We start from the raw sequence: 16351 nt of genomic DNA on the forward strand, positions 1-16351 counted from the left end.
AATAAAAACATATCCTCAGATGAGCATTAAAAAAACAAAGAAAAATGTATGCAAGCTACTCAATAACTCAAATTGTAAAGTTCTGCTAGCATAGCCAGAATTTTTACTTACTTGTGACCCATTTCATGAGCAATTGTAAATGCAAGATTCAGACCATTGTCTTCAGCAATAATACATTTCCTCTTTTCACTACACATTCCACTCAAATAAGCTATACCTAGAAAACACAAACATTAATGATCATATGTCAGAATTAAGATGCAAATACTTATGCTAGGTACTAAAAGAAGAAACAAAAAGTGAAGAAAAAAAATATGTCAATGTTAAAATCTAATATCTAGCCTTTATAAGTGGAATTTTAGGGGGAAATGCAAATATAAGTGACTCATAAACTGTTAGTATTCTTTTGAATTTCACATTTTAAATGAAATTATTTAACCAATTATTCAACTCTCAAAAGGCATACTATAATAATACATCTATAATGACCACTTTCCATTGTAATTTAAGATAAGTGAATGGTAGCAACTTAGAAATGCAAACAAAAAAGCAATGATTTTGCTAAATATTTTTCAGTTCTTGTGAAGAACCTAGTCTCAAAGAAATATCACAAAATAAAATAAACTACATATAGGATATCCTTGTACTTACGTTTATATTTTGAGTTAATAAATTCTGATATTTAATGTTGTGGAGTACTATTTTAATTAATATGACAAAAACTATCTGTGGCCCTAGCCCGTTTGGCTCAGCAGATAAGAGCGTCGGCGGATAGAGGACTTAAGGCTCCTGAGTTCCATTCAGGCCAAGGGCACAGACCCAAGTGTGGGCTTGATCACCAGCAGGGCACATGCAGGAGGCAGCTAACCAATGATTCTATCTCGTCATTGATGTTTCTCTCTCTCTCTCTCTCTCTCTCTCTCTCTCTCTCTCTCTCTCTTCTCTCTCTCTCTTCCTTCCTCTCTAGAATCAATCTATATATATATACATATATATATATACATATATATATATATATATGTATATATATATATATTTTTTAAACTATCTGTGATATTTGGAAAATTTATAATGTTTCCTCAAAAATTTCCTGGCTAATAAGATGATCCAACTGAAGAGTATATAATACTGAACTATTATTTAAGAAAAGATTCTTGGTCTTTGGTTTAAATTATCAGTAAAGATGATAATATCTTAAATCATTTATAATTCTTTAGTCAAAGATTTATGTGCTATTTTACCAACTCAGATATATCCCTGAATAAATATCATTTAACACAAGAGACTGAAATACTCTAAATGTAAATATTACTGCAATTTTCACAAAATTATTTAACAAGAATGATTGAAATATTACCTAGCTTTATTGAATTCATTATATATTCTCACATCCTTATATAATAGAACTTGCATAACCTATGCTAGATAAGTTAAGAAGTAAGGTCAAATGGAGCCTGATGATTTGGAGAATAGAATCCAGTTGTCAGGAGAATGAATACCTCAATGAAAAAGAACATTGAAAAAGAACAGACACTTTCCAAAAAAGTATTGGACATTGTGATAAGAGGGTGGGATTCAGAGGTTGAGGATTTCAGAGGTGAAGTTTCATGACATAATTAGGTGTTGCCACGAGAGTAAAGACGGGTAGTAGAGACCATCAATATTGGGGTCAAAGAATTATTAAGTAGTGTTGGGTGGACTGATTACATGAACATGATCACACTGAATTCAGGAAGGTGGAAAGGTGGCCAGCATCCATAGGATATGACCAAGAATCAGTGAGATTAATCTCAGTGACAGGGATAAGATTATAAAACTCAACAGCTTCTGCTTCACAGGAAGAGCTTTCACCTGCGGACAGGAGAGATTTTATAGGCGTAGGAAGCAAGAAGCACGGAAGAAGAATGCAACAGATATACAATGTTGGTATCTGCCTGGCATCAGCCTGTGGTGAAGGAGAAGAGAAAGAATGAACAGTGACCTCTCTGGGAGCCCTAGATTCCTCCACAGGTTTGTGTGGCTGAGGAAAATATTATGCTGATAAAGGTTATAATTTATAATGTGTAAGATATATATTTATACTATAAAATATGAATTGATATAAGATATAATTCAAAAGTGATGAGTACAGATAGACATAGGAGTATGATTATACCTAAGTATTAAAAACTATACCATCACATTTTAATAGAACATAGAGATTACAAAAGTATGCTAACTAGCTAATAGAAATTATATTAGGTGGAGAGATTATATGTAATTTTCCTCATCTTTACCCATTTTCCACATTTATGTAAATATCTATAAATAGTTTATTAATGACAAGATTAAAGACATAAATGTGATATGTCAATGAAATTTGAATACTAATAAAATCTTAGAGACCAGAGTGTAATTTAACAATTAAAAATGACCCTCTGATCTCCTTTTGTTGTTGTTGTGTGTTTTTTTAATTAATAAACTTTTACACTTCTAAGAATAAATTTTAAAATCTAATAATTTAACCTGATGAACAATAATAGCTGTTCATTGTAGTAGAGTCGGCGATATGGGAGGGGAGTGGACTGACTGTTCTCGGTGAAAGGGAGGGAGGAAGAGACTGAACATAAACTGTGCACCTATGGATGAGGACAATGGGGGGTGGGGAGGGGGCGGAGGGTGGGGTGGGAACCTGGTGGAGGGGGGAAGAAATGAGGAACCTTTGTAATAATATGAACAATAAAGATTGTTCATAATCTTTAAAAATAAATAAATAAATAAATAATAAAAATAAAATAAATAAAATAAATAAAAATGACCCTTTACCATTATTCTTCTTTTATGTTAAGTCTGAATCATTAAGACTCTGATAAATTTTAATTTCATTGTTCTTATATTTGGCATACCAAGACTTTGTTTAACTTCAAAATTATGGAGAATGAGTGAAACCATGACTAATTTAAATGACTTACATTATTCTGTTTAAAAGCTTGTGCCTTTCAGGCCCTTTCCAAAACCCACATGTTTCCTATTATAATAAAGGGTAGAGGTTAGAAGAAGAAGGGATCCAATATAGCTGTTATTTAAAGATAGATGTAATACAGACCCTTTTTAATGCGCTCTTTTAATATTAAAAAAAAAAACTGGGAATATATAGGAAATCAAAAATAGCCTTGAATTTCATACCTAAAAATTAATCAAGTCATGCAGGAATCTACAGTATCTCTCGTTTGAAAACTAGTGCACTATCCTAGGACATGCTATGATATGCCTGATCAAGATAACCAAACCCCTAAAACCATGCAGGATGCATGTGATGATAATGACGATAATTGGGAAATCAGTTTTTATGTGATCAGATGGATATATACTAACAAAAGTCAGTCAGTCATCCAGGTCCAGAACTGTTGCTTCTAACCACTAGCCAGACTACCTGAGTTCAAAATCCTTGCTCTTCTAGCAGTTTTAGGTAAGTTATTTGCCCTATGGCTGCACAGTATGAGTTATTTACCTCTGAGTTCTATTACTTGAGGCCTAAAGGAACAAGTAATGGAATATGAACAGGTGCCGAAGGTACAAAGACTAATACATGCTAACCGTGTCTTCAGAAGCATGAGCCAGAAAAATCTCATTCTAAAATGTGATCAAGACATACAGATCAAGATGTACATGGGATATTATGAGAGAATAAAAAGAGACATCTGAAATAGAAAAAATCAAAGTGCTTTTAGAAAAGAGAATAGGCCCAGACAGAATCAGGAGGTCAAGGTTCGCTTCTCAGTCAGGGCACATGCATGGGTTGCAGGCTCAATCCCCAGTGTGAGGCATGCAGGAGGCAGCCAATCAATTATTGTGTCTCATCACTGATGTTTCTATCTCTCCCTCCCTTCCTCTCTGAAATCAATAAAAATATATTTTAAAAAAGAAAGAAAACAGCTAGTTGTTATCACAGAATGGGCAGAGAATAGCCAGGGAAAGGCAGTGGAAACTGGGAGTGGGGGCAATTCCTGAACAAAAGACTGAACAGGAAGAAGGGTGAGGAGATGCTTATAAGAGTTGATGTCACCCAGAGAGGAGCAGCTTAGGTTCTTTAAGGTGCAAGCCATGTAATGCATCTCTGCATCAACACTGGATTTAGCACATTCTCAATAGTGTTAAAGGGATTACATAGATTAAATCTTCTGAAACAAAGATTAATATAAAATGTGATTCAATGCAGGGCCTTAAGAAGGTACTTTTGAAGAATCAAAATTTATTTCATTCACTAATTTAAAGAATATATAGAATTATTAAATATGAAAACCATTTACATGATTACATTCAATTTGGATTTTAAGCATATTTTAAAATAACTTGCCTTACTAGTTGTGTTAATTATCTGTCTCTGTTCCATTAAAATACAAGATGATGATCTAGTAATATAAAAGTACAATTATACAAGTTATGAGTTTACTATCATATAGTTATAGATTTTAAAAACAGGCTTCCAGTTTCTTTTTCATGTTTGACAAATCTATAACATTCTTAACAGTACAGTTTCTATGAACATTAAAAAAAATGACTTCTAACAAAAAGAAACATTAGTTTAATAAATAGTACAGTAAATTTCTGTAGACAAATAATGCAGAATATTTTGTACACATTAAAATGTTATTTATGTGTTCCTGCATCATGGTAGACTGAGCACCCTTTTGTGTAATATATAAAAAGTTTAATGCATGGTAAGATTGAAGAAAAAGAATTCCCAAGTATAAGAATAAAGCTTAAAATCTCAAAATACGGAGTATTAAGATCATGAATGACTGATGTCACAACGTGGGTGTCAGATAAGATACCAGTCTTATTAACTAACGGTGTGTTTCAAAATATCTGCAGGGAGGAGTATTAGTGAGTAGGAAATGAGATCCATGCACAAATACTAAGCCACGACTATAATGTACAACTTGATCATACACTGGGGAAAACCTTGTTAGTTCAGTGGGAAAAAAAAATGAAATGTCACTATTATGACATACTTTATCATCCCAACAAACAGAATATTCACCCTGAAGATGAGTTCACAGATAAAAATTACAAACCAAGTGAAGAAAGTGGTCCACAGTGAGAGGAAAGCCACTGACATAAAACACTAGAGAAAAATTATAGTGAAATAAAGACATTTTAACATAATAAGGGAACTTCAAATCCATATTCACTGGGTCACCACAATCCAAGTGCATCTTTTTGCTAATTGGAGAAAGAAACCCTTCCTCATTATATCAAAATACTGGGATAAAGAAATGTGAAAGAAATTTCTTCAAGCAGAAGGAAAAATCCCAGACTAAAACATGGAGATGAAGAACACTAAACAGGGTAAGTAAATGTGTAACTATCAACAAATATTAAATATATGAAACACTACTTTTAATGTCTTAAAATTTAAAATATAGTCAACTAAAATACAAGTGACCATTTATTATGAGGGATAGAGTTCAAGAGTTCATAAGTTCTAGTGATACCAGGAGAGAGGTGAAGGATACAAGTCATACCAACCTAAATAATAAGAGGCTAATATGCAAACTGACTGAATGGCAGAACAACCGAACAACCGATCGCTATGCCGTGTGCTGACCACCAGGGGGCATGCACAGAACATGGCAGGAGTCGGCCATGGCGGGATGGTGGAGCAGGTGAGTGAGGGCGAGCCTCTGGTGGTTACTGAAAATTCTTTGCTTCCGCAAGCCATGGTCCCACCCAGCACTCACACCTGGTGCCGGCACCAGCCCCACTTGCACCCGCTGCTGGTGCCAGAGCTGCCACTCACACACACTGCCAGTGGCAGCCCCGCTCACACCTGCAGCTGGCACTGGAGCCGCTGCTCACGCCAGTTCCAATTGCTCGGCACCATCAGTGGTTGCAAGTGGCAGCTGCCAGCCCTGAATGCCCCTGAGGGCTTCTCCACCTCCTCCAGGTTCTGAGGGACAATTGGGGCAGCAGCCACCACTCATACCCGCTGATAGCACCAGTTCCACTCGCACCCATTGCTGGCACTGGCCCCAATTGCTCTATGCCATCAGCGGGTGTGAGCAGGGCTAGTGCCATCAGAACATGGGCAGCAGGAGTAGGGCTGCTGGCAGACAAGGGGACTGGGGGCCACAGTGGGAGGGACCAGGTAGAGGTGTGGATGGGCCGAGATCTACCCTGGTGCCTGCTACAGCCTCATGACCCACAGTTCCTTTCAAGATGCATGAATTTGTGCAGTGGGCCCCTAGTATAATATAATTGCAAAAGAATAGTAACATAATGCATAACCAACAACTATATAGAAAGAAAGTGACATACAAATATTGGATTTATATATTTAAAAATACAAGAAGGGAGAAAAACATGAGATAACCAAATAAGAAACAGATAGCATTTCATACCAAAACTTTCATTAAATAAAAAAGACTACTAAATCAAAACTAATATTATAGAACTGGATAAAAAAAAAAAAATCAACAACAAAAAAAAAACATAAGTCCCAACTCTATTCTGCTTAGAAGAAACAACACTTTAAGTATAAGGACAGAGAAATAATAGGAAAAAGAGTAGAAAAGGTATAATATTCAAATATTAACCAAAGCAGAGCAAGGTTGACAATATATTGCAAATACACAACTAGACAAATTGAATTTAAGCACAGCATAAAGAGAGATAAAGAGGGATATTTTTGTGATAAAGAGGTCACTCCAACAAGATATCACAATTCTAAATCTGTATTTACACAATAACTAAGCCTTAAAATATATAAAGCAAAAATAATTAGAATTAAGAAGAAAAATAGACAAATCCAAAATTTAACCTAAGGACTTCAACATGTCTCTTTTAATAGCTGATAGAATAACCATGAAAATTTCACTAAGGACCTAAAGAGCTGAACAAAAAAAGTAGCAAGTATGTCTTAACTGACATACTAGAATATTTCACCCAACAACAAAATTCATGTTTTTATTAAGATAAATTATAATTTGACATGTGTATATACTACAACATGATCACCACCAAAATTCTACTTACTATCCATCACCGTACAATTGATCCCTTCACCTGCTTTGCTCTTCTCCCAACTGCCTTATGCTCTGGTAATCACCAATCTGTTCTCTGTATCTATGAGCTTGTTGTTTGTTCGCTTGTTTCTTTTGTTTGTTTTTCTGGATTCCACATATGAGTGAAATCACTGTCTTTCTCTGACTGACTTATCTCGTTTACCATAAAATTCTCAGGGTCTACCAATCTATCACAAATGGCAAGATACCATTCTTTTTTATGGCTGAGTTGTATTCGTGTGTGTGTGTGTGTGTGTGTGTGTGTGTGTGTGTGTGTGTATAAGAGAGAGAGAGAGTGAGAGAGAGAGACAGAGAGAGAGAGAGAGAGAGAGAGAGAGAGAGAGAGAGAAATAAAGAAATAAAGAGATGTCTTTTTTATCTATTCATCTATCTATGGACACTTAAGTTACTCCAATAACTACTATAAATAATGCTGTAATGAATATGACTGTACATATATCTTTCTGAACTAGTGTTCTTGTGTTTTTAGATAAATTCCCAGGAGAAGAATGGCTGGATCATATTGTAATTCTATTCATAAACTTTTGAGAAATCTCCATACTGTTTTCTTTTTAAGTGTACTATATAAAACATTTATAAATTTTGACCAAAGTAGTGAAAAAAAATAAATTTCAAAAGTATAAATCAGCCGAGACCGGTTTGGCTCAATGGATAGAGCATCGGTTTGGGGACTGAAGGGATCCGGGTTCGATTCCGGTCAAGGGCATGTGCCTTGGTTGCGGGCATATCCCCAGTAGGGGGTGTGCAGGAGGCAGCTGATTGATGACTCTCTCTCATTGATGTTTCTAACTCTCTATCTCTCTCCCTTCCTCTCTGTACAAAATCAATAAAATATATTTAAAAAAAAAGTATAAATCATCCCCAGGCCACAAAGGCAGTAATTAAGAAATCAAGAACTAAAGAGATAAGTAGAGAAACCCAACTGCCTAGACTGGGGATGATATAATTCTACAAGGAAAAGAAGGAATTATAATGGAAATTAGAAAGTACTTAAACATAATCATAATAAAAATAGAACACATCAAATGTGTGAGCTGAAACAACAGTACTTACGAAAATTCATAACATATATTAGAAAATACAAAAAAGACTGAGAATTAATGGTTAAACTTCCTTCCAGGAGCTAGGAAAAGAAGAGAGAATCAAAGCTTAAGGAAATAGAAGAAAGGAATCATAAAGAGAAAAATAAATGAGTAAAATAAATGTAAAAGGAAGTTGGCAGAAGCTCCTTGTTCCCTAGTAAACTAATCAAGAATAAGAGACACAAACACAAAGTACCAGCTGATTGGATGGTTTTAGAAATTAAACTCTCAAATTCTTGGAGAGTTCAAATTAAGCCAGACTCCACGGTACATTTTTGTGGTTTTGATATATCATTAATGCACTAATACTACATACCATTTGAAATTCTTAATTTAGATTTCAGTATAACTTTGAAAAATATAATTATTGTGGCACACTGAAAAAGCCATATGTGGTGGATTATTCATCTAATTCTAGTAAATCAGTAATGAGAACTTTACTGTGCAGTCCACCCCAAACATGGCTGACCACGGGTATTCTCACTGCTATGCTCATGTAAAGAAACGTAAACCAGAGTATTTAGGCTTTCTATATGATGGAGCGCACAAGCGGAGAAAAAAAATGAATTAGGTTTAATGATTTCATATGCCTCAAAGATTAAAAAACTGTCATGACTTTAAAAAAATAGGTAAGATGAATCACAGTTAAAGGTTTTCATGAAGTAGGTTTTAGAATACAGCTGGAAAATTTTAAAAGTGTTCTGATAGCATATAAATCAGGAATTTGGCTAATGCATTGTATAACATTATAACGTAATCATATCCTGAAGGCATTAAGCAGGGACAATTAAAACTAAAAATGTCATGCTACTAAAAAGCTGTATAAATTGCTTTTTTAGTATACTAGTAAAAATATTGACAGCACGCATTTATAACTACAAACCAACTCAATCTTCAATTTGACACAACATTCCTTTTTCACATGCCAATTTTTAATCACTGTTATTCTTAAATTCTTTTCTAACTCATTATTATCATTGTTTTTATTCAAATAAAGACCTAGAGAATAAATAAACTGTAGAAATCTAAAGATTATAATTATAATGCAGTTACAACTATGAATATCTGGATGTTCTCAAATGTCAACTATTAATATTCAAAATATTATATTTGACATAATGTATTAAATAAAATATGTTTACTTAGGGACAAATGATTTCAACTCTACATGCATTTTTAAGCTTCTAGTTTTTTAGGTCTGTATACAGAGGTAGTTCATAATAAATTAGTTAAAAATTCCTCCAAAATAATGTGACACTTTCTAAAATCCTGATTGGAATTCAATAACAATTTTTTCATGACCTGCTTTCTATATCAGGTGTAAAAAAGGCAAAATGCAAAGAAATTTTTAAGAATCAATGCTCTTTTGTTAAATATTCTAGGGTTTTAGTCTTACGCTCAGTGTTTAGCTTTGTGACCATAGAAAAATTAGTTGTTTTCTGAGCCTCAGTTTTCCAAACAGTAAAACTGGAAATAATTTGTCCTTGGAATGCTAATGTAGATAACATGTGCAAGTACATGTTGACATGTCTGTAACATGGTAGCCACTACATATTAAATTTAACTTTCTTATTTGTAAAATGAGGTAACAATCCCTTATGACAGAAAACTCTTAAAGGGTTAAAGGAGGTGATGTATTTAAAAGTCTTATTGTTCACTGACAACATTGTGTGTGTGGTGAACACAGAGCTAGACTTCCAGACGCTTACAATAACAACTCTGAAAACTGTAAGGAAGGCCTCGGGGAGTTTTCTCATTTAAGAAGGTTTTTGTTTCCCAAGGATATGCTCTGCATGTTTTAATATTCATATGGTGTTTAATAGCACCTTTAAAACTTTTCTAATATAAAGAAAATTCTATAATTAAAATCAATACTTAACAATAAAAGATCTTAAGAAGAGAAATATCTTGAGAACAACCACTTTTCATAGTAATTCCTTAAGAATTGTGTTTCCAAGTCCTGTCCCTGCAACTTGTCTTGCCAAAATAGAAATATAGTGTCTGATGTATATTCTGGCCAGTGCCTACCAAGATGCAAACCAGCAGCCAAGAATTAAACCAGATAAGTTTGAACTTGCCTTTATAGAAAACCATAGGAAAGATGTTATTTTCTAATCGTTTCTACTCGGAAATACACAGATTGGGATCTGGAGTGCTCAATCGTTGTATTTGTGCTGAGGACACAGAGCACTGAGTATGATCTTTGACCACAAAGAGATCAGAAAGGGAGGGAGTGAAGGAAGGCAAGTTATCAGAAAAGTACACTGAAGTCCGCCAAGTTCATGCATGGTAGAGTGGCAATGTAGGAAGTCCAAAAGTGGAATTTAATCAAGGTTCTGAAGAATGGGTAGAACATAAACAAGAATAGAGAGGACAACAAAGAAATAGCCTTCCATTTGGAAATTCTAAAACAATAGAGTGAACAGCCTTGCCTGGTTCCAGTCTGAATGGGAAAACATTCATTCTTTCACTGTTACATATAATGTTAATCTTTTTTGTAGTCACTCTTTGTCAGATTAAGGCCATTCCCTTATGCTTATGTTTCTGAGAGTTCTCATTGTGACTGGATGTTGAATTTTGTCACATGCTCTTTTTGCATCAGTTGACATAATCGTGTCTCTTATTTAGATTCTACATATGTTGGATTACACAGATTGATTTTTAAATATTGACATAAGCCCCGCCCTACCGTGTTTCCCCGAAAATAAGACATCCTCCGAAAACAAGACCTACTTACAGGTTTCCTTCTGAGTGAAATATAAGGCATCCCCACGAAAATAAGGCCCCCCTAGGCTAAACATGAGAGATTTGGTCCACTGATTCTGAAAGAAATGGAGTCACAAGAAATTCACCAGGAAATTCAGGAATTGGATTGTTATGATGATGTTCCAGAAGATGATGACATGATTGTCATTGAATAAATGAGTAAATTCTTGATACTGTTGGATTCACAGTTTGGTTTGTGTTGACAACTACCATACTACCGTACCGTATACAGGTAATAAATGTCCTTTATTTTCATTTAACAATAAATGTGTACTGTATTCTTCTTCATGGAAAAATAAGACATCCCCTGAAAATTAGACCTAGCGCATCTTTGGGAGCAAAAATTAATATAAGACGCTGTCTTATTTTCGGGGAAACAGGGTATATTCTTAGATCTTGGTTCAATTTACTTATACTCTATGTTCATTAGGAACAATTGACTGGAGTTTGTTTGTTTTTTCCCCCCTTGTACTTCTTGGATTGGTTTTAATATTAGGATAATGCTGGCCTCATAAAATGAGTCGGATTTAAAATGTTACCGACATTTTCAAAAAATCAGGTTTACTTCCATTGATTTTCACAATCATTTTTCTGTTTCCACTTCATTCCATTTCTTAACTTCATTATTCCCTTCCTTCTGTTTAATATGAGCATGTTTGTTTGTTTTGCTTTCACCTCCTTTTCAGTTTTTTGGGTAGAAACTTAGAGTATTGACCTCACACCTTTCCTTTTTTAATAAAAACCTTTAGTCCTACAAATTTTCCTCTAAGCATTGCTTTATCTGCAGTCCATAATTTATATGTTGTCTTTTTTTTTTAGTTCAAATCATTTTCTAATTTTTCTTAAAATTTCCTTATTGACCTAAAAATTATTTAGAAATATGTTATTTTCAAATATTTTGCAGAATATTTTCTTATCTTTCAATAATTGACTTCTAGTCTAATTCCATCATGTTCAAGTACATAAATTGTATGATTTCAATTCTTTTAAATTTATAAAAGTTTGTTTTATAAGCTATAAAATGTTCTTCCTTAGAAAATTTTCTATGTTGCTTAAAAAGCCTGCAGATTTTATTATTTTAGGTAGAGCAGTGTACAAATGTTAATAGTGTTATTAATTTTTAAAAAATTTTTATTGATTTTTAGAGAGAGTGGAGGGAAAGGGAGATAGAAACATTGATGTGAGAGCGAAACATTGATCAGATGCCTCCTGCATGACCCCTAATGAGGATCAAGCCAACAACCCAGGCATGTGCCTGATCAGGAATTGAACCAGCAACCTTTTAGTGCATGGAAAGATGCCCAACCAACTGAGCCACACCGGGCAGGGCTATTCTTATATGCTTGCACATTCTGTTGACCAATTCTGTCAATTACTGAAAGAGTGCTGACATTTTCCAAATATAATTGTGCGTTTGTCCATATTTTCTTTTAGTTCTGTCAGTTCTTGTTTCATGATTTTAAAACACTTATTATTAGGTGCTGAAACATTTAAGATCATTGTATCTTTTTAGTAAATTTACCTATTTACTATATAATTTCCCTCTTAGTATTTGGCAATTTTCTTTGCTCTGAAATCTAAATAGTGTGATATTAACATAGCCACTCAAATGTTTTTTAGTTGTTATTAGTTTTTTTCATGGCATGTATTTTTCATATCTTTATTCTTATTCTATCTATTATGTATGGTGAGAGTGAGTTTCTTGCAGAATTTCATGCACCAGGCCTCTAGTGTATAACAATATGCATCCTTTAGTCTGAATGTGTTAGTTTTCTATTGCTACATAATTATTATAAATGTAGTGGCTGAAAGTAATACCCATTTATTATTGTACAGTTCTATAAGTCAGAAGTCTGGTTCAGCTTAAGTGGGTCTTCTGCTTAGGGTCTCACAGGCCAAATCAAAGTGTCAGCCAAGCTGAGGTGTGAGGAAGTAGGAGCTTTCAAGTTCATTGACGTTATTGGCACAATTCAGTTCCCTGCTTGTGCTTTACAGGGAGAATGTAGTCAGATCTCAATATTTTAACATTTACTGAAGGACTGTAATTACAGCTGCAAAATCCCTTTATAGTGTTACCTAGATTATTGTTTGACTGAATAACCAGCGGAAAAATTTTAGGGCTGTCACTGTAGAATTCTGCCCACCACACTGAGCATATTCTCTTTGCATTTCTGAGAACATCCACATTAAACACTGAGCAAAACTTCATAACAACATACCTCACAAATCCAATGACCTCTGAGTCTTTCCAATCTGACCCTAGGTTTTATAAGATCATCCACACTTAAGGCTGATACATGCTTCTAATAGGTTTGATAATCTCTTTTGCTAAAGTATATGTCCCAGTATCATCCTTGAATCCATCACAGAACTCAACAAGAAACTCTGAATATAGTAAATGTCCAACAATATATATATTTGAACTCCTTTAAAGACCTAATTATACGACTAATTCACTTAAAAAGTAAGATTAGCCCTAGCTGGCTTGGCTCAGTGGATGGAGCATCAGTCTGTGGACTGAAGGGTCCCAGGTTTGATTCTGGCCAAGGGCACATGCCTGGGTTGTGGGCTTGATCCTCAGTAGTGGGGGAGGGAGTGTGCAGGAGGCAGCCTTTCAATGATTCTCTCTCATCATTGATGTTTCTGTCACTCCTTCTCCCTTCCTCTTCGAAATAAAGAAATAAATTTTTTTTAAAGTAAGATTATATAGAAAAAGTTAACTGTATTCTACATCTAGACCAAAGGATTACAAATTTCAAAATATTGAATGTTAAACTAATACGATTTTTCAGTAGGAAAAAAATATAGTTCTAACCAAAGGATATTAAAGTAGAGAGATAATGTTAGCAATTTCTTTAAGCATTTTTACCCTGAAATTCTCTATGCGTTAGGTGCCACAATGCATATTAAAAAAAAAATGCTACAACTGCTGTTTAATGAAAAAATTAAGGTACTTTTAAAAATTGGCTTGACCTCTTCTTCTCACCCAATAAAATGATTACTTCTGCTGAAATGCGGTTTGGAGAACATACTGGTGTTCAGAAAGGGAAACGTCTGGAGATTCTCACATGCACAATGTCAACATTAAAGTGTGATTTAAGTATGTTTTAGTGAATATGTTTCTTTTTGGCAGTTGCTTCCCAGGTGGTCTGTATGCGTGTTTGACAGTCGCAAGTACATACCATCAGAATTAGAAGCACGCGGAAGAATAAAACTATCACTCCCACCTGCCGAGAGGTGGGAGAAGAAGGTTCATTAACAATATTGAAGCATCTAAGTCTTGGCAATAGAATGCAGAAAGGGGCACAGCACCCCACAACTGGAAATCCGGTGGTGAAGGACACAGCCTCTCTCATCGACAAGGATGAGAAAAACATTCAGAGCTGCAAACTCATATTGATCAACATGTACCTTTGCCAGCTCTAAGTATTTGCTAATTTTCTATACTTCAAAGACCTTACAAAATTTCATGTAACGCACACACGACCAATGATTCTCACCACCGATTAGCGATCAATTCCCGGATGTGGCATAATTTCTGAGAGTGTTCTGCAGAATCCTGGGCTTCTGTCGTATCTTTCCAGATCTCCTCAGGAGGTTCACAAGATCAAAAGTGTCTACACTTGCACTGATGCAAAAGCCAGCGTAGGTAAAACTGCCTGGCACAAATCAGGACAGTGGCACCACTCTTCACCACCAGTCACTTTATTTTTCACTGCCACTTATCCCCAGGGGAAGGCATATCAATTCCACTTTAAAATTACCAAAGTGAAATGTATTAATTTTATCAAATCTGAGTCCTGAGTACAACCATTTTTTAATATTTTGTGTAACAACAAAGAAGTATGGAGAAAGCATTTCTGCTGCCAACTAAAAGATAATGCACCATAAGATTGGGTTATGCGCTAAACTAAATGTGTTTTTCATTGAATTCCATTTGTATTCAAAGAATGATGGACAAATATGATAATTCAGGTTGGGCACATGGCTGACATTTACCCAAAAATGAACAAAGAAAACTTATTACGCCAAGGAAATCAACTGACAGTATTTTTTCCCCTAATGATAAATTGCAAGCTTCCTAGTGAAATTAGAATACTGAAAAACTTTATCTGCCACTGTGAGCTTGACAACCTCCCAACGCTTAAAGACTTTTCTGATTAGATCAATGATGATATTGACAAAGGAGATGTCTCTCTCTCTCTCTCTCTCTCTCTCTCTCTCTCTCTCTCTCTCTGAAATACACACACGACCAATGACTGTCACCACACATATATATTGAAGGGAGAAATGTCTCAACATTAAGGAAATCTGCCTAATTCAGTGGACAATACTTTCTAATTGATCAATGAATGATGCTAAAAACCCATCCTAGTTAAACACATCCACTTAAAGTATAAAATACACCAACAGATATTTACTTAACAAAATAGAAAAGTTTACTAATGTGATTTCACATTCCATACCACACTCTCCTAACCATTAAGATACTACCATGTGTTTTAGTTTACTTTCAAAAAGCACATAATAACCTAAAAACACTCATCCATTTTCTAATTACATATCTGTGTGAGGCCACATTTTCCTAGTGTATTTCAACCAAAATAACAAAAGGCAACACCAGCACAAGCAGACATAAGGCCCTCCCTGTCTGTCCTCTATAAGCCAAATAGGTAGAAAGAGATTTGCAAAAATTTAAAACCAAGTCATGTCTTCTCACTATTTTTTAATTTGAATGACATAATTTTTATTTTAAAAGCATGTTCTTTGTGCTAATATTTGATGAGTTATTGTTCATTTGAAATAAATTATTTTTATAATTTCCCACTTTTAATTTCTATTATAGTGACAACTGATAAATATTATTTACATAAAAAAATCTTAAGCACGTAAAGACCAGCCCTAGCTGGTTTGCCTCAATGGGTAGAGCATCAGCCTACCGACTAAAAGGTCCCAGGTTCGATTCCAGTCAAGGGCACATACCTGAGCTGCCAGCTCGATCCCCAGTGTGAGGCTTGCAGGAGGCAGCCATTCAGTGATTCTCTTTCATCATTGATGTTCCTATCTCTTCTCTCCCTCTCCCTCCTTTCTGAAATCAATTTTTTTAAAAGAATTAGAAAAAAAGAATACAAAGACCAAAAAGTGTGAGAATCACTGGCTTATAGCATATATAGGCAATTTAAGCAGAACAGCTTCTAAAATTATTTTTTAAAACTTGTGGGAGTCATTGTAACTGTAACATTAATTCTCCAAACCGGTGCCAGAGCACAGCTGAATGCTGAACGAGGACTGACTCACCGAGTAGAGCTACAGAGTGCATTGGAATATATACTATAATGCTTTAAAACTTTTCCCTAAAATACCCATCCTAGCAGCAAGACAATGTTTGCAACCCTATACACACAAATGCTGGAATAAAGATAACAAAATCCTCTA

The 16351-nt window shown here is 34.8% G+C and overlaps 1 protein-coding gene across 1 annotated transcript in view; it reads right to left on the reverse strand.

Moving 5' to 3' along the window:
• The window catches only part of ADAMTS19 (ADAM metallopeptidase with thrombospondin type 1 motif 19), a gene marked incomplete at both ends in the record, with an annotated part of 195179 nt that overhangs the window by 112967 nt on the left and 65861 nt on the right, over positions 1–16351 (reverse strand). The window contains one exon of the mRNA XM_084886566.1: positions 112–217. Coding sequence (XP_084742692.1) covers positions 112–217 — 106 coding nt within the window. The remainder of the gene's footprint in view (positions 1–111; positions 218–16351) is intronic.

This window comes from Pipistrellus hanaki, assembly GCF_964339955.1.
Source record: "Pipistrellus hanaki genome assembly, chromosome: 5".
Lineage (NCBI taxonomy): Eukaryota > Metazoa > Chordata > Mammalia > Chiroptera > Vespertilionidae > Pipistrellus > Pipistrellus hanaki.